This window comes from Poecilia reticulata, chromosome 8, assembly GCF_904066995.2.
Source record: "Poecilia reticulata chromosome 8, P_reticulata-male-v2, whole genome shotgun sequence".
NCBI classification, from domain to species: domain Eukaryota; kingdom Metazoa; phylum Chordata; class Actinopteri; order Cyprinodontiformes; family Poeciliidae; genus Poecilia; species Poecilia reticulata.
In genome coordinates, this window is record NC_088837.1 from 23,380,075 (window position 1) to 23,399,856 (window position 19,782).

At 39.0% G+C, this 19,782-nt stretch overlaps 1 protein-coding gene across 4 annotated transcripts in view; it reads left to right on the top strand.

The window, feature by feature from the left end:
• shank1 (SH3 and multiple ankyrin repeat domains 1) overlaps window positions 1-19,782 on the top strand; it is an 89,362-nt gene that overhangs the window by 34,580 nt on the left and 35,000 nt on the right. For all 4 annotated transcript variants that reach the window (XM_081610274.1, XM_081610275.1, XM_081610272.1 and 1 more), the window contains exons 3-15: window positions 3,410-3,613; window positions 4,430-4,501; window positions 4,585-4,693; window positions 7,804-7,958; window positions 9,052-9,219; window positions 9,967-10,083; window positions 10,604-10,681; window positions 11,751-11,817; window positions 12,045-12,214; window positions 13,224-13,345; window positions 14,530-14,684; window positions 16,257-16,370; window positions 17,399-17,474. In XM_081610274.1, coding sequence (XP_081466400.1) covers window positions 3,410-3,613; window positions 4,430-4,501; window positions 4,585-4,693; window positions 7,804-7,958; window positions 9,052-9,219; window positions 9,967-10,083; window positions 10,604-10,681; window positions 11,751-11,817; window positions 12,045-12,214; window positions 13,224-13,345; window positions 14,530-14,684; window positions 16,257-16,370; window positions 17,399-17,474 — 1,607 coding nt within the window. The remainder of the gene's footprint in view (window positions 1-3,409; window positions 3,614-4,429; window positions 4,502-4,584; window positions 4,694-7,803; window positions 7,959-9,051; window positions 9,220-9,966; window positions 10,084-10,603; window positions 10,682-11,750; window positions 11,818-12,044; window positions 12,215-13,223; window positions 13,346-14,529; window positions 14,685-16,256; window positions 16,371-17,398; window positions 17,475-19,782) is intronic.

Genomic DNA, 19,782 nt, shown 5'->3' on the forward strand with positions numbered 1-19,782 from the left:
ATTTTTAAACCCAATTAATCGATTGTCAGAATAATTAATCGATTACTAAAATAATGGCTAGTTGAAGCATAATTTCCTTTCTTTTAATATGATTCTAATACTGTATTTTAAAAATGATTAAATGAAAGATCTGCAGAATGTGAATGTTTTTTAAATCGATTAATCATTGGTGCAATCAAATAATTGCAGAGTTTGGTTGTTTTTTAATCGATTAATCATCAGAATAATCAAATAATCGATTACTAAACTAATGGTGCGTTGCAGCCCTAATTTCTTGGTGCATTTGACAGGAATGCATTTCCCAGCAGAGCTCATTAAAGGCTTCCCGTCCCCCTGCACTCGACCTGCAGGGAAACGGGCCACGGGGACGGAGATGGTGGCAGAGAGGAGCGGCTCTTTATTTCAGCACAGATAAGCGCCGGAGCCTCTCCGGGAAGGAGGACGGAGTCTGAGACGGAGACAGGCAGGGGAAGATAAAGAGCAGCACGGACAGAGAGAGTGGGCGTTTGTGAGTGGGAAAGTGTGATCACGGCTTCAGGAGGCAAGACAGGATTTCACATCTGAGTGATATTAAAAACCCATCGGGGGGAAAAGAACTGGGATTAAAGCAGCATCAAGTTGTTAATGTGAAGCTAGAAATCATATGACATTTTTACACAGACGCTGAAAACATTATGCACAGTCAAATGTGTGAGTTTTAATGTATGATTTTTTTCTATAAATACAACTCATCACACTTACTTAGGTCTAATTTAGTAGCACCTTCCTCATAATTTCAACACTGGAATAATTTTTTTTAAAACTTCATGGATTTAATTAAAGTGATACAAATAATGTATAAATATATTCCAGGGCTGCAACGAATGACTATTTTAGTAATTGATTAATCTATTAATTATTCTGACGATTAATCAATATTCAATCGAATTGCCTAAAATCTCAGTTAACCACTTATACAACATTAAAATATGCACATAATTGCTTAAAATTATGAGCTAATTTGTTTTTTAAATAAGAGAAAAAACCTTTTATTGCCTAAAATGCAACGACACAGCATTCATTGTATGTTAGTAGCAAGGGATGCATCTGCAGCTAAAAACATTTAACATCGACGTGAAGGTATTTCTTTTGATTAATTGATTAATGATGGATGCAAAAGATGCTTAAAATGAGAACTTTACAAAATATGAAGTTGAAACGATCCCACTTGAGGAGTTCTGGGTAGAACATATTTACCGATAAAGATTTTATTTTGAACTTAAATGCAACATTTTTGGCTTAATTTCTGCTCTGAATATGTTGTTCTTTCAGCAAATAGCTTTTTTAAATCTGTATATGCAAGTTAGCGATTAATCGATTACTAAATTAGTTCATGATTACTTCAATAATCGATTAATCACAGTTAATTGCTTCAGCTCCAGGATTTATGTTCAATTAAAGTTGTGCTTCAACCTCTTTGGTTTAGCTCAGAAAACCTGAATAATTTGCATCTAAAATGCTATAATCTTCTTGAACTCATCTGTTCTTCTCATGTTTTTAATTTGTGGAAACATTAAAGTTGTAATTTTATCTCATAGATGAGATAAATCAATCAAACCGTCTCGGCCTGTCCACCAGAGGGCGCTCCAGCTTGTGTGGGAGCTACAAAACGGGCTGTTTGGGTGAGAAAAATCCCAGTTAGCTGCAGAATAACTTACATTTTCCTGGAGGTTTGTTCACCAGAAGCTTTGATGCTTCATTAAGTGCAGAAATCTCAACTTTTTAGGCGCCGCTATTAGCTCGTATTAGCTTGAGTGGCGTCCCAGTGTGACAGCTGAATCCTCAGCATTCATTCCCTCCTGCTGGGACTGACTCACTCCAGCTTCTTTGATGCTACTGTAAATACGCCTGTGTGTGTGTGTGTGTGTGTGTTTGATGAAAACCTAGTGTAAAACAAACATTGGGATTAAATCTGCGGTGGTGTAAATCGTTAAAAAAAAAAAAAGAGGAAAGAAACACACACACACACCTATTCACACAACAAAGCCCGTGCACGTGCTCACACAGGCGCACCATCGCGGTACCACATCCCAGGGAACACGGGGAGGTTTCTATGGCAACAAGCATCCTGCTCCGCTAATGAACCGGTTGCTGTGGCGACCGTGTCGGCTGTGCTCAATCGGAGTCGAGAAGATGCACAGAAAAAAAAAGAAACAAATAATAAACTGGGAGCATTCCTTTCTCTCCCCCTCCCCGTGTGTGTGTGTGTGTGTGTGTGTGTGTGTGTGTGTGTGTGTGTGTGTGTGTGTGTGTGTGTGTGTGTGTGTGTGTGTGTGGGTGCGTGCGTGCGTGCGTGATGTTGAGATAAATGACACACTCAATGAGCGTTGCGTGAGAGAGCGATCGCAGCATCTGCTGCACTCTGCGTGGGCCAGATTCGCCTCGCTGCCGCCTGAAGGTCAGAGCGGAGCGGACCGGACCGGAGGAGCCGGATCAGAACTCAGCCGGCCGGGCTGCAGCTCCAGAACCCGCCTGAGCCCACCAGGCTGCGGCTCTTCAGCTGCAATTTGCTGACTGAACTCCAGAACCGCCAGGCGTTTTGAATGTCCAGAACCAAACCTGCAGTCACTGTGTGTACGGACTGCATGGCGTCTCAGCTTGAGCTCAAAGAACGAAACTATGATGGAGTTTTAGGGCCACACTGAGAAATAATGAAAATAAATAACATTACATGCCATAAAATTACAAAAATAGTTGTAAAATTACGAGAATAAGGTCGAAATAATGCAAGAATAAAGTTGCAGCATTAAAAGAATAAATCATATCATCACTTTATTCATGTACGACTTTATTAGGTCACCGAAGTAAAGTAATATTTTTTATTATATTATTTTGATTTTATTCTTGTAATTTTATTTGATTCTTTCTAATTGTATGGAACTAAGTAAGCGCGGCGAAGTTTAATATAAAAACATGAACAATTGTAGCTAATCAAATTTTAGGTTTTTGGACATTTAATTTCTATTTATTTGAACTTTATACAACCAAATATAAGGGCCAGGCTGTGATTTTTTTATTTATACATGTTTTTTCAAGAATAAGATCATAATGGAAGAAAGAAGTAGTAATTTAACGAGAACTTCAACACAAAAAAATATAAAAAATTAAAATGAGGAATGATGAGCATCTTGTGAAGTTATACTTTTATCAGTAAGGAAAGGAAGGAATCTTTTCACAGATCATTTCATCCTAAATGAGACATGTTTAGATTCAGATTTCAAATTAAATGCATTTCTTATTTGTCCTAAGTTTCTCCATACATAAAACGATGCTATACTGTCTTCCATTAAGCAGAACTACTGATCGCTTTCTTGATTAATCATAATAATAAACACGTTTCTGTCGTCTTAACGTCGAGTTTATCCTGCAGAAATGTCTGCGGTTCAACCCCGACGCCACTGTGTGGAAGGCCAAGCAGCAGGTGCTTTGCTCTCTGACCGAATCGCTGCGAGACGTGCTGAACTACGGCCTCTTCCAGCCCGCCACCGACGGACACGACGCCAAGTTCCTGGAGGAGGAGAGGCCGCTCAGAGAGTACCCACAATCCTTTGAGAAAGGGGTGCCATATTTGGAGGTACTTCTTCTGCCTGATGTGCAGTACGCTGTTCTTCCTGAAGATGTCACTGCTGTTCTTTAGTGCAGCAAAAACAGATTGGATTAAAGCTGCAGGATGTAGCTTAAATAAGGAATGTTTGTTAAAACTGTCACCATGTCATGACAGAGGAATATGAGACAGATAATCTCTGAAAAGTTTGATTTCCCCCACCTCCTCCATGAGCTGCTATCACCATCTGAGGAAATAAACCGCTCCCGTTCAAAAACAACCAATCAGAGCCAGGAGGACGGTCTTAGCGCTGTCAATCAACTCATGTACTCGCTGATAAATGTGCTAATGGTGGAGAAACAACTAACTATTACAGAAAACCCGTTTACCTGCCATTATCAGTGGCTATGCCTAGCATTCACAACAGCCTATGCTAGCTGCATTGTGGCAGAAAACAAATGGGGTGGGGAGGATGAGTGGCCAAGATTGTGATTGACAGCGCTAAGACCCGCCTCCTGGCTCTGATTGGTTGTTTCTAGTTAGCACTTGGAAAAGACAGACGAGCTAAATTTTTTCTCCCCAGATTATTTGTCACAAGATAGTGATAGTCCAAACAAATATGTGAAAAAAAACTTTTTATAGAAGTTACATACTTTAGCTTTAAGGAGTGTTAAATATATGAGGCATCTTCTTTCTTATCTTCTGAGGGGAATAAATTTAAAAAATTGGCTTTACAATAAGTTTGCGCTCCCCATTTTTGTGTACGTGGGTCAAAAGCTGGGCAATGTTAACAATGCTAATGCTAACAGAGGCTCTCCTGTTTCTCCGTTTCTGTCGCCGGTTTAGTTCCGGTATAAAACCAGGGTTTACAAACAGACCAATCTGGATGAGAAGCAACTGGCCAAGCTGCACACCAAGGTAAGAAATCCTTTATTTATCACCTCTCATATCAGAACAGAACATTAGATCTGACAGTTTTAACACTCCCTCTGCTAATGCAGGCCAGTCTGAAGAAATTCATGGATTACATCCAAACCAGCGCTGTGGACAAGATGGCCAAGTTCATAGACAAGGGCCTGGATCCAAACTACCAGGATCCTGACACTGGTGGTGAGGAGAGCTGCACAGCAGATGTTTATGTTTTCTTACAGCTACACTGGATGCAGCAGCTGATCTAGAGAGAAAGAGGCTAAGGTTAGCCGCCAACAATGTTTAATGTGGCAGAGGCGACATATTTACAATTTTTCTATTATTTTTTTTATTTTCAATCATAATGTCTCCACAATTCTTTCTTTAAAAGTTTTGAGTCACCATCTTCTTTGGATTCTGTGTTTTTTGGCGGTTGAGGCTACCGCTAATTAGCTGCTGTTTGCTGTCGGTTTTTTTGTGCATTTTTGTTGTGATACAGGTATTAAATGTCATTCATGATGGTCAACAGGGTTAAATTTGAGTTGGTGAAACCTACAGAAACCGTGAATTATCAGTTGTGGCATCCCAAGTACCCAGATATGTTATTGAAAAGCAGTAATTTAATGCATGGTGCTGTAAATAGTCTACCCTTCAAAATATTGCATCCAGGAAGCAAAAATTTTTAGTAATCTGCTTGTTTTGAAGATATAGTCTGCAAACTGAAGTCATTTTTTAATGAAGCACCCAGATCATTCACCTTGTGGGAGAAAGTGTTTACAATTAGACAAAACAAAAAAACTGTTGTTTTGTGCTGCATTTTCAAAAAGTAGCCTTGCCACAGACGCAACAATAAAACACTACATCCAAAGTGAAACGTGGAGGTGGCAGGAAACATTTTGCGCTCCTGCCAAAAGAGAGTGAGTTCTGAAGTTAAATGGAAAGCTGCTTCAATGACGGATTAGTTGTTATTCAACCTGATTATTCCACTTTTTAAACATGTTTATTGTGTTCACAGTTGTTTCACTTTTAATTTAATTGTACAGGATAAATTTGGAATATGATTAATGGTTTATTAGATTGAAATTATTGGTTCAATCTAATAAACCGATTGGTTGTTAGTTAATCCAATCGATTAACTAATAACATCCATTAAGACCTTCTTTCAGTGTTGTAGTTTGGCCTCCGTCCAGCAGAGGGCGCCGCTGATAGGCTTCCTTAACCGGAGCTACAGAAACAAAGATGGCGGAGCCTTCTCTGTGTAGAACCAAAGTGTAACGGTCCAAACCGAGTCCTTTTTAATTAAAAGAAGAACTCTTGCGATTCTTTGATGAATTAAAACACTCGACAAACTCTTTACCACCTTCATAGCGCTGGAGGATGTGATGATAGAAAAGCGGAGTGGATTTTAACATGATATAAAAAGACATGGCGCCATTAAGCACGGCTAATTTAGAAGACTGGTTAAGTTTAACTAGGTAAGGAAACCATAATTTTCTATTATTTAGTCAGTATTTCACTCAGCCGACACACAAAAATTTTCACATTTAAGGTGTTTTTACAATGCAGCATATGAAAACTTTGACTTCTATACAAGAGGAAACTAAGGTTTTTAAGAAACGATTATTAGTTAATCGTTAGTTGATAAGAGTAATTAACTTTAGATTAACTCATTAATGAAGACTTGCATCCTTAATGTGGGATGTTTTAACATAAAAATTCAAAATGTCTTAAAGCTGCGAATAGATTTAAGCAGCTATGTGACCTGACGCCTCAGCTGTTAAATCTCAACCTTGTTTCCAAGCAGAAATCAAACCTTCTGTTTTCTGCCCTCGGCTCTGTCGGCTGTTGTCCCAACAGTTTTTTGGAGATCGGAACCAGGCCGGCTCGCTGACTGGTGGCTTTCCCCGGATCCTGCCGGTGTTTAAGGGCCGCGGCAGACGGCTCATTTACAGCCGAGGCGTGTTGCTCTGGGAACGGGTGTCAAAACACGGAGAGAAGCGTGTGAAACGTGCTGCCGCTGCTGGACACATGGGGGCAGCAGAGAGCCGTAATGAAACGATTCAGAGCTGTTATTAAAAGTCCAGCACAGCTTAGTGAGGGACTGACTGATCAAAATGTTTTACTCTGCCTACTCATGACATCCAGATGCCACAGAATGAGTCTTTAATTAGAGATAATTAGTTTCTGTTGGTTTCGGTCCGGTTGGTGGCGGAGGCGCCTCATTTCCGTCGAAGGGAAGAAGAAGAAGAAGTTCTGAAGGAGAAACACCTGAAGAAGTCTAGTTAAAACATGTCAGCTATTGGATTTATAACTGAGACCCACAGAAGACGAGCAAAGACAAAGATTCAGCAATTTTCCTGCTTACCAGAAAGCAACACTGGAAACTTGCTGTTACCATGACAACCACATTTCTGCTGGAAATACTTTAAATGTTTTCGTTCCTCAAAGTCTAAGTGTTCCTGTAGCATATATCAATCTATCCGTCTATCCATCCGTCCATCCATCCGTCCGTCCATCTGTTCATCCATTCGTCCATCTGTTCATCTACCCACCTGTTCAAATGTTCACCTATCCATCCATCTGTCCCTCCGTCCATCTGTTCATCCATCCGTCCATCTGTTCATCCATCCGTCCATCTGTTCATCCATCCATCCATCCGTCCATCCATCCATCCATCCATCTGTCTGTTCATCTACCCACCTGTTCAAATGTTCACCCATCCATCCATCCATCCATCCATCCATCCATCCATCCATCCATCCATCCATCCATCCATCCGTCTGTCTGTTCATCTACCCACCTGTTCAAATGTTCACCCATCCATCCATCCATCCATCCATCCATCCATCCATCCATCCATCCATCCATCCATCCATCCATCCGTCTGTCTGTTCATCTACCCACCTGTTCAAATGTTCACCCATCCATCCATCCATCCATCCATCCATCCATCCATCCATCCATCCATCCATCCCTCCCTCCCTCCCTCCCTCCCTCCCTCCCCAGTCATTCCTGTTGAACAACAAACTCAGGTTTCCTCCAACCTGCTTCTGCTGCTGGACGGTTTGTTAATGAGTGAATGTGATCGATTCTTCCTCATATTAAACTTCTACATTTATTGCTGTGAAAAAGAAAAACAAAAATGTGCAGAGAATAGAAACATTTATTGCCAGTGCTACTTACTTTTATCCTGCTTCTTGGCAGCATGTCTCGATCATTCTGATTGAAATCCTAAAGTGGCTCCCTACCAGAGGCCACCACCAGGTTGACTGGGCTCCTGTGACTGAATGCGCCTCCTGTGTTGTGTTCAGAGACTCCTCTGTCGCTGGCAGTGCAGTGCGAGCCAGGTGGAGGAGAGGCCATCCGGGTCCTGGTGGACGGAGGCGCTCACATCGACTTCCGTGCCAAAGACGGACTCACGCCGCTTCACAAGGCTGTTCGAGGCCACCGCCATACAGCCCTGCTGGTAAACACTCACAACGTCTCCATCCTCCTCTCAGCAAACTGCCACGTCACGGAGGCGCTGTTACACTGTAAAAAATAAAAACAACATATAATTTATTGCCAACATGTTACACATGCATTTATAACTGTTAGTGTTCCAGACTAAATAATTTATTTCACAACCTAAATATTTAAGAACTAAGCATTTACTTTTCCAATTAAATATTTAGTTAGGAGGTTAAATGCTTTTGCTAGGTAACTGTATAGTTAGCAATTAAGCTATTAAGCTAAATATGTAGCTTACTCAGGTTGTTAGCTAAATATTTACCTTACTGAATAAATACTTAATGTGAAAACTAAATATTTAGTTTGAAAACTATATTTAGCTTTCAGTTCTAGCTCACAAACCAAATATATAGTTTATTTGCTAACTATTTGTTAACAAGCTAAATATTTGGCTTGCTTTCTAAATATTTGGCTTGAAAATTAAATATATTAATTTGGAAAATAAACATTTACTTTGGAACTAAATAGTTTGCAAAGCAAACAAAGTATTTATTTTTCATACCAAATATTTAGCTTCCCAGCTTATTTTTTACCACACAAGGTAAGTGTATTAATTTCGCTAAATACTTGTTTTTTTGTTTTTTTTTGTGCAAAATTTTTAGTTTGCAAAATAAACATAATTTCCAAACTAAACATTTTATTTTCAAACATTTGGATGGGAACTAAGTATTTTTGTTTATATTTATCTTGTGGATAAAGTTTTTTGATTTGGAGCTCATACATTATAAATGTATGAATAACATGATGAAAACATGAACAAAATGAACATAAATGTTTTTCTCTGACAGGCTAAATAATTCAAAATACTGCCGTTAACTTTTTACAGTGTAACTTTACAAATGGCACCCCAAACAAAAGAGACAAATTTTCACTTCTGAAGCGTCAGAAACAAGATTTGTCCTCATTTGAACCTCATGATGAAATCCACATGTTTGAGAATGAAGCTGCTTGTTTTAAGAGCCTTTTGGACCCAAACTGAAGCTACACGCTCCTGGTTTCATCTGTTAAACCATCATCATCATCATCAGCTCCCTCGTCTCTCCTTGCAGGTCCTGCTCTCTCTGGGTGCGTCTCCAGACTACAAGGACCGGCGGGGGCTGACCCCGCTCTACCACACTGTGCTAACAGGGGGCGACACCTCCTGCTGTGAAACGCTGCTGTACCACCGCGTCAAGCTGGGCATCAGGGACGAGAACGGCTGGGACGAGACGCATCAGGTGCGTTCAGGCGGCCCGGACCGGAGCAGAAGGAGTTTATCGGCTCCATTTGGAGGAAACCGAGACGTTTGAGTTCAGATCTGCTCTATGTTCCAGTTTGTCTCCATCTTTCCTTCATCCTTCATTCCAACCATCCGTCCGCTCTGCTCAGGGAACAACAGGAAGCGGAAAGGTAGACGCTATCTTCATCAGCATCTTCCTCATCATTATCCATCCGTCCATCCGGGGACCCAACTGTCATCCTGACCCGTTTCTCCAGAGACTCGTTCTGGATGATGTTGTTGTTTTTGTTTGAGGAGAATCTCCAGTAGCAGTCAGTCCCACAGTGAATCTGAAAAGGCTTCTGCCTGCAGACTGATGTCAGACACGACTATCATGACAACTCAGTATTCTACATTAACATCTCCTGGATGACGCCATCGACTATTGGCAAGCTCTGCTAATCCTCCTCCTTTGCTTTTGCTGCTCCTCCTCAAATGTCTGTCTGTGTGAAATCAACACCTCGTTAACGCGGTTGCTCATCATATCAGACTGAATGTAAAAACACACAAAAGAAAGAGAAAAATTCATTCCAGCTGGAAATTATTGTCCAAAAATAAACAAAATTCTATAAAAAGGAACAAATCAGAGCTAACATAACAAAGATAATCCAACATACAGATTACAGCCGTTCCTGTTTTCTGTGTTTTTGATTTCCTCCTCTTGGTGTTTCCTCCGGTTCCGTTTCCCGATCCTGACGACGCGAAGGCCTGCCAAAACGGGAACTCGCAGCATCTGGAGCACCTGCTCTTCTACGGGGCGGATTCCTCCTCCCAGAACGCTTCTGGAAACACTGCCTTGCACATCTGTGCTTTATACAACAAGGTACTCAGTTCCAACACTGAACAGGTAAAAACTAAACAATGTTCAGGTGAACTAAACAGTTTTCAGGTAAAAACTAAACAGTTTTCAGATAAAAACTAAATGTTCAGGTAAAAACTAAACAGTTTTCAGGTAAAAACTAAACAGTTTTTAGGTCAAAACTAAACTGTTCAGGTAAAAACTAAACAGTTATCAGGTGAAAACTAAACAATGTTCAGGTAAAAACTAAACAGTTTTCAGGTAAAAACTAAACAGTTTTTAGGTCAAAACTAAACTGTTCAGGTAAAAACTAAATGTTCAGTTAAGAAAACAGAATGGTTTTCAATTAAAGAAATGAAAGTGTTCATTTCAGAAACAAATCAACACGAAGCTGTTTAGTAAACGGACAAATTTTATGTTATTTGTGGGAAAAATTAAACTTTTTTCATTTAAATGTTCCTTCATGTTTTATTCTGTTTATTCCTTGTTGTGAATTATAAATGCATTTCTCAGCCTGAATTTTTTTCTGCCATGTTGGTTTTAGGAAAGCTGTGCACGAATCCTGCTGTACCGAGGAGCCAGTAAAGACATGAAGAACAACAGCGGCCAGACTCCGTTCCAGGTGAGCTGGAAGTGAACTAACAGTTCATCAGATAATGAACTGTTCATCAGCAGGAAGGTTTACGAGGATAAAACCGGGAAGAGTTCCTATATTTTAGGAGGTGCTGGGTGACGTCTGACCAACAAATCTATTAATGCAGAAAAATGAGAAACAAAAAAAATCAATTAGTTTAGTTTGGTTATAGTTTATTAAAAAATGTTTTTATAATGCACATTTATTCTAAACATTACTGCAGTTCATTAAATAAACTTTAATAATAGATTCATTTCTTATTCATTGTGTCTTTACCAAGCATGATGCTTTTATTTTTTTCATAATAAATCAATTTAACATAATATATAATAATCATGAATCAATACTCACATATATAAAGACTCATTTAAATAAATCTGGAAATGCAAACATTAGATTATACATAAATTTATGTAAAATATGTAAATAAGCAGATTTAGGGTGTATTTGATGAGCAATAACAGTTTAAATTGTTTCATGATGAACAGAAACAGGAAATATTAAGTAATTAATATTTAAATTTACCACTTAATAATTTTCAGGGTTATTTATTCATTTAACATTTAAATGTGTGTGTTTTTGACACATTGCTGGCACATTAAAATAAGTATATAAAAATTATTCAGTGTTTTTTTTTCTTAACAGTTTTATTTAAATTACCAATTAAATAAATATTTACAGATGTATTTTTGGAGGAGGTCCTGGTGAATTCATGTTTTATTTACCTTAATATTCCTGGCTGATAGTAATTATAAAATGTAAAATATTAGCTCAGTTATATGTAATTTTAATTTCTGATCTAAATAATAATAAAAAAAGTTATCAATAAATTACCTAAAGTTTAAAGTCAACAAGTAAAAGTAGAAAATGGCAGAAAATCGTGTGCAGAAAAATATTTGACCTTATAAAACTGCATTTTATTTCATAATAATTTTAAACTGGACGATCAGGATCAGCTGCTGTTCTGAGTTTAATGTCTTCTTGTTTTCTGATAGTTTGGCAGTAAAATGTTTGTTTTTTTTAACGTATTTCATGTTTTATTTGTTGCTTTGACCAGGTGGCTGTGATGTCTGGCCATTTTGAATTGGGGGAAATTATAAAAAACCACCGGGACACAGACGTGGGTAAGTGCTGCTAACATCTGTTTACGATGATCAAATCTTTAATTTGCTTCCATGCAGCATAACGTATTCTACTTTATGATCTCTCTTTTGAAGGTTTTTGGTTGTGGTGTTTTGGATTTAGTCTGTTTTTCCTCTTAGTTTCTGTTGAACTCGCCTGATGAACAAAAATGTCAGGAAAGACGTTCTGACTTAAATCTGTGACGATCTGTTGGATGTTTTCCTCCTAGTTCCCTTTGTAGAGTCTCCAAAGTACGCCCCCCAGAGGAGAGAGAGCACCCGGACGCTGGCGCTGCCCCACCCCCACCCGTTTCTGCGGGCCAACAGCGACAGCAGCATGAATCTGCCGGACTGGATGGCCGTCCCCAACGCGCCGACCACCAACATCGTTTCTGTGCAGGTATCGATCGGCGACATCGATGGCAGGAAACAAAAAGAGTTTTTCTGAGTTTGAGATGAATATCAGAAATATTCTAGAAGAAAAGATCAAAATTTCTGACATTTAGAAATCGAAGATGTAAAACTTTTGAAATTGATTCACTTATTTTATTATTTTTGATTTATTGGTTATTTTTCTATTCAGCAACCTAAAAGCTTTTATAACATTTGTAAAAAATATGTCTAAGTTTGATAATGTGACAAAATTACAATGTTTCTTTTTATTCAGTCATTATTTCATACTGACAAAAATTAAGATACATTGATGTGTTTCTCCTTTTATATAACAGAAATATGGTCGTCGGCCATCTTGAAACAAGAAGAAACTGTTTTTTGAGGAAATGGCAACTTATTGATTGACTAATTCATCATTAGTAGATCAATAAATTCAACTTTACATCTCTAATTTTATTATTATTATTATTATTTATCAGATTATAACAATAATACATGCATTTTGAAAAACTTACATAACTTCTCCAACTTTTATTTTTTAAACATATAAATCACAATAACCAACATAAGAACAGAAAAATAAAAAATAAAAAAAATAACTAACCTCATTAATGTACAACTCTGGGTTGCTTGATGTTTGTAATATATAACATGCAAGGGGTTTTAGAAACATTGCAAAGAAAATAAAGATGAAAAATCTGAAGAAATTGAATATTTGTAGATCTGAATAGCATCAATTCAGGCAGATTTAGAAAACCCTCTCCTCTCCTCTCCTCTCCTCTCCTCTCCTCTCCTCTCCTCTCCTCTCCTCTCCTCTCCCCTCCTCTCCTCTCCTCTCCTCTCCTCTCCTCTCCTCTCCTCTCCTCTCCTCTCCTCTCCTCTCTCTCCTCTCCTCTCCTCTCCTCTCCTCTCCTCTCCTCTCCTCTCCTCTCCTCTCCTCTCCTCTCCTCTCCTCTCCTCTCCTCTCCTCTCCTCTCCTCTCCTCTCCCCTCCCCTCCCCTCCCCTGTCTTCTCAGGGGTATAAACACACAGGAACCCTGCGCAGCTCCAGCAGCCCCAGAGGAGCGAGGACGCGGTCCCCGTCCCGCGGACGGATCGGAGACAAGGAGGACCGAAGCCGGCAGAGCCAGAGACGGGGGTGAGCTGCAAACTGGCTGCTCATCCTGCTGAGGACGAGCAGGAAACTAAATCTGACTCCGATTTGGACGGAGTGAAAAGATTTATGGAGGAGGATATTGGAAACTGAGATAAAAACTCAAAGTGAAGTTTCGGTTTTAGGAAGTTAGAGATGAATTTCAGAGAAGGAAAGAATGAAGGAGGCTCAGGTTACACGTTACTTTTCAGCAAAATATTGGAGCTTTTTAAAGTCAATAATTCCTAAATATTGACAAAAAAACTACATTTACTTGACTAAATGTTTGAAAAAAATTACTTTAAGGAGTATTTTTACTATGCTGTACTTTTCACTTGCATTCGAGTAATATGTTTCTAAAGTATTGCTGCTCTTACTGCAGTAAAGGTTCTGAATACTCATTATGAATAACTAAAAATGAGTAAATGAAAAATAAACTCGTTAAAACCAAAAATTCACCAAATACTCCTAAATAAGACAAAACTAACTTACAAGTAACTTTTCAGGAACATATAAGAACGTATTTAAGTCAGTAATTTCTTAATATTGATAAACAATTACAGCAGTTCCACTATCTGATTATTTCACTTATAACAAAACATTTTTCTGTGTTATAAATTAACACCGGGAGGAGGCCTCGGGGAAGACCCAGGACATGCTGGAGGGATTACGTCTCTCGGCTGGCCTGGGAACGCCTTGGGATTCCCCCGGAGGAGCTGGAAGAAGTGGCTGGGGAGAGGGAAGTCTGGGCCTCCCTTCTGAAGCTGCTGCCCCCGCGACCCGACCCCGGATAAGCGGAAGAAAATGGATGGATGGATGGATGGATGGATGGATAAATTAAATAATCTGGCAGATTATCAACATTTAGGACTTATTTACTTTAAAAAAATGTCCTATAAGTTGCTGAAAAGTTACTTATAAGTTAGTTTTGTCTTAATTAAAGTGCACTGAGATATTTGTAGTAGAAACTATAAAAAATACTTGGTCAGATTTTGTGTTTTTGCAGTTCAAAAACGAGTCGAACAGATTTAGTAACAATTTAGATGTTAGTGAATAAAATAAACTCTAAATAGCTCAAGTAAAGTTTATTACAGATTATTAGTTGTTTTAACCAAACCAGCTTAAGTGATAAATTTAAACGTCTGTATGTTTGTTAAATCTCCCCTTAATCCCCTCCTGACTTTGACTAGGCCTCCCCCGACCTCCTCCACCACCACCATCCAAACCGCAGGCCAGCGCAGACGCCTCTACAGCGCCGTCCCGGGACGGGTCTTTGTGGCAACGCGGTCCCACTCCGCTCAGGGCGAGCGCGAGATCAGCTTCAGTAAAGGAGACAGGGTCAAAGGTGAAGCTCTTCCACACTGTGACATCACTTCCTGATCACGAACCCCCTTTTGGGAGTTTGTGGTTTTGCATCTGGTCTGTTATGATCACAAACTCACTGAAGGGGGCAGGGATGTGGGATTAAAAGGTAGGAATGAAGCGGCTACAATGCCTGGAGAATGTATTCACACCGTCTGAATTTATTTCTGTTTTACTTCGTCACAAGTTTTACTTATTAATTTTAATACGTGAAACTAGCACCATATTTTTTTTTACAAATACAAATCTGAAAAATTTTGCTTAAAACAAAAAAAGTTTGCAGACATTTGTTTAGCTTCTAGTTAAATATTTAGTTAGCAAATAATTTTTTAATCTTCAAAATAAATATTTAGCTGTAAACTAAATATTTAAACTAAATTTTTAGCATCAAGACAAATAGATTCAAGCTAAATATTAGCAAATTAATGTTTTAGCTTCAATAGCTAATAGCTAAATATTTACTTTTCAAACAAAATTTTTAGCATCAAGACAAATAGATTCAAGGTAAATATTTAGTTAGCAAACATTTCTTTAATTTGAAGATACATATTTAGCTCTTTGTCAAATGAAAATGTCTCTAAATATAAGCAGCTGGTAGCCCTCATCAATCAATAAATAAATCAATCAATCAATCAATCAAATTTTATTTGTATAGCACATTTCAGTGGCAAGGCATTTCAAAGTGCTTTACATAATTAAAATAAAAACAGGAATAAACAGTGAGAAATAGAAAAAGATTTTGAAAAAGATTAAAACAAAAAAAGATAAAAACATTAAAACCTCACTTTTAGTTAGAACGCCATCTAACAAGGGTACTCACACCTTAAAACCTTCATGAAAACAAACAGTGAGAGTAAGGAAATTAAAAGTAAAGATAAAAACATCAAAGACATCAAAACCGGCACTCTAACCCTAATTTAGCCATAAGCAACTCTAAACAGGTGGGTTTTAAGTTGATTTTTAAAGGCTCCCAGTGTTTCAGCTGTTTTACAGTTTTCTGGAAGTTTGTTCCAGATTTGTGGTGCATAGAAGCTGAATGCTGCTTCTCCTCGTCTGGTTCTGGTTCTGGGGATGCAGAGCTGAACCAGAAGATCTGAGGGGTCTAGACGGTGCAGACTCATGTCTGCAGTTTTACCTTTAATGTAACCAGAAGTGAAAAGGGTGGGAATACTTTTGCTTCAATGGAGGGAAGGGAGGACGAAGAAGGAGTTTTAATTCAACTAAGCTAATTCAGGGGGAACATGTCCTGTTTTCTGGGTGAACATGAGTTCGTTGAACAGTCTTAACGAGAGTGTAAGGTCTCCATATATGTTTATATCTAATGTCTGCAGGTATGAATATTTGTGTGTTTGTCAGTGAGTCTAAAGTGTCACCAGGTATGTATGTCTTGGTGAGTATGTAGGGAGTTTGCATGTCCGTCTGTGTGTGTTTTTTAATTTCCTGTCTGCATAACCCTGGATGTCTTTTCATTTCTGTTCTCCTCGTTTTCTGTGTGTGAGTCTGTTTGTGTCTGTTGGGATTTCTGTATTTGACCTGCTGACCTTTTTCCTCCTAGTGTTGAGCGTCGGCGAGGGCGGCTACTGGGAGGGGACGGTCAGAGGTCGCACGGGCTGGTTCCCCTCCGACTGCGTGGAGGAAGTGGTGCTTCGAAGTCAGGACATCCGATCAGGTGAACCAACACAAAGAGCCCAACAATAAGAGAAATGTTTGATTAGATTAATTTCACAATTACATCTCTCTTTTAAATTGTTTTATATAAACAAAAAAAATTATGCTTGCTATGGCTAATTTAGCATAACAAAGCTGAATTATCGTGTTGAGCTAAATTAGTCGGGTAAGGCTAATTTAGCTCAACAAAATAATTACATTCAGGCCAGGTGCGGAGCTATGTGGGGGGGTTTGGGGGGGCAGCTGCCCCCAGGCCCGGGGCGGATGGGGGCCCGGGTCTGGAGGTGCCAGGGAGGGAGGAATGGTTTCAAGTCGCTTTAATGTCTGATTTTAGACGGAGAAAGTGCGCCCTTGTCTGTTCCGAAAGGTGTATGTAATGTTAAAGTTACTGTCCCTCAATGGAATATATAGTAGTCAGTCCCAGTGACTGTTTGACTCACGGTTTAGCAAATGTGCTTCCTGGGTAAAAATGAAATGAGAAACGCCCCCCCTGCTCAACAGTCCACCCGGTCATTGGACCCGTCCCCCGGCCCTACGCCGACTTGTGATTCAAGCTAAATATTTAATTAAAAAACAAACTTTTTAGCTTCAAGGTAATTGGATTCAAGCTAAATATTTTTGCTTCAAGCTAATTAATAAATTAGCTATAGCTAAAATTTTGAAATCTGATGGTAAAAATTCCCTGCAGAGGCTTTAGTGTTTGACTTTTAATTTTTTAGCTTGATGCTAAATATTTAGCCTTAAACTTAAATATTTAAAGCTAATTATTTATTTCAAGCTAAACATTTATTCTAAGCTTAATATTTAGTTAGCAAACAAGCTTTTTAGCTTCAAGATAATGGATTTAAGCTAAATATTTTTCTCAAAGACAAGGCTAATTTCTGAGTTAGCATTAGATTCAAACTAAATATATAACTTGAAGCAAGTTGGTAAATTAGCTCAATTTAAATAAATACCCCCTGCTGAAAGCTGGTGTTTAGATTTATTTTTTTATCTTCACACTTTGAATCAAGTCATTTTGTGTTTCAGAGAGTCGTGGAGAACGAGCCAAAAGGTTGTTCCGCCATTACACTGTGGGATCATACGACAGCTTTGATGCTCCCAGGTAGGAACAAAAAGCTGCTTTTCTCCTTTATGTCGGAAAAAAGAATTTTCTGGAAACAGCTTTTCCAGAAAATTAAGTTTCAGTTGCCGCTGAAAGTCGAGGATGAGCGTCTTGAGTATTTTCAGTACTTTGTTAAAGAAAAAATATATAATTTGATTGCTTGTTTTTTGTTGACTTGCGTTGATGTATTTTGTCTTCTAATCAAGAGGAAAAGAAATAAAATTTTGCTCAAGACCAATGTTGATGAAAACTTGTTTAGATAATTGGAATAGGTTTTTTTTTTTGTAGGTTTTATGTTTACAAACACATGTGATATCACAACGGTATAAAAAAACTGTATATAAAATGAGTTTCTAATCCAGAATCTGTTGCCCATTTCTGAAACTAATATCAGGATGATCAGGTTAACATCATTTATGTCAGTGGTGTCCAAACTATTTGCCAAAAGGTCCAAAGTCACAACTTGAAAAATCATTTTTGCTGAACAAAACATGTTCATGACATTTTTTGCACAAAGTTATTCTTAGATAATGAGATTTTAGTTTGATCAGTTCAGAATGAGATGTTTTAGGGCGTCTTGTCCCCCCACTCAACGTTTACAGTCACATGTGAAAATTAATGCAAACAGATGCGCAATTATACAACCGTACATCTCTGAAAAGCAAAAGCGGAGCCTCCTGCACAGTGAACACGAATGCAGCAAGTGGTTTCTTGATGGTAAGTCAATAACAAAACACTTGTCTCTTCCAGCAGCCATTGTACATCGCATACAGCAGTAAAACCAGCTGACCAAACATGCTGGAGCTCAGCTTGAGTTGCTAGGCGACGGGCCATCAACTGTGACTTAACGATGAGGAGGTTTTTGAAACAATACTAAAAACAGCCGGGTGTTTTTTGAGTGTTTTTGCTGTTTTTAGAAGAAGTTGAGAACCAAATGGAAATATATAAAAACATGGAAAATGTGAATTTTTCACATTAGGTCTCACTTTAATCTGACTTGGTGAAACCTACAGAAACCCTGATTGATGGGTATTTTTCTCGAACCTTCAATAAAAGAACCACAGACAACGTATATGAATTTTATGACCAAGCTTTTGCAAAAGGAGAAAACTCGACAAGCTGCTCCTCCAAGCCGTCCACTGAGCGTCTGAAGACCTTTGGTTACAGCTTGTCTTTTATTATCAAGCGGAAACAGGGAGGATAGCTAAAGAAGACAGCAGAGACAATTTATTACTGCACAGGCAGTTTCTAAGATGGGGAGTATTCCGGTTGATAAGAAACGTAATTTAAGGTCTGGGAAACACACAGTTAACTGTTTCACATGAAGACCAACAGGCAGATGGGGCCTCCAGGTCAGTTTATACACACAGAAGGAAGAGAAGACTTTAAATTGAACATTAGACTGAATATGAACTAAAGTTATAACAAAATGATGATACCAAAAAATCTCTAACACTGATGATTGTTGCGACTCGGACAAAATCTTTCTGAGGGCCACAAATGGCCCCCGGGCCACACTTTGGACACCCCTGATTTATGAGTCGCACCGTATTTTTGCCGCTTCTCATAATTCTGTCCTGCTGTTGTGACGTGATTGAATCTATCTTGTGTTGTCAACATGCGTTAATCACTGAGCAGAAATCCTGTAATTACTGATCAGACATGTATTATTCATGTTTTCCATCATTCGGCTGTTATTTTCCTCCCATCACTCACTTTAAAGCTCATAAATTATTAACATGCTTCATCAACAACCTGCACACTAACACATGAACGCACGCCTCGCTCATACATTCATCGATGGAGTTCTTTTGGACTTTAAGGATGACTCAGATCCGCCTACTTTTATCGTTTCGCCTATCCCTCCTTTCATCCGTCCATCCGTTTATGTTTGGCTGAATCTCCGGACCGTTTCTGCTTCCCGCCTTCGCGCTCTCGTCATCGCTGCGCTCCGAACCCCCCTTGCTCTTTTTAATTTTCTTTCTATCACCCTCGCTCCCCCTGCGGTGTCTCCATCTGCAGGTCAGGCAGCGGAGGGCGATCGAGAGGCACAGGAGAGAGAGGAGCTGGGATTGAAGCAGCCTGTGGTTTTTGGGATTGGGATTATTTTTAGGAAAGTTTCTGTGAAGGCTGGAGTTGCTGTCAGGAAAATATTGATGTGTGAAAAAAATGGTTTCGGTTTTGAACCTCAGTTTGTTCTGATGGAAGGATTTGATTAGACGTCTAGAAACTCATCTGTTCATCCATTCATCTGTTCATCCATCCATCCATCTGTTCATCCATCCATCCATCTGTTCATCCATCCATC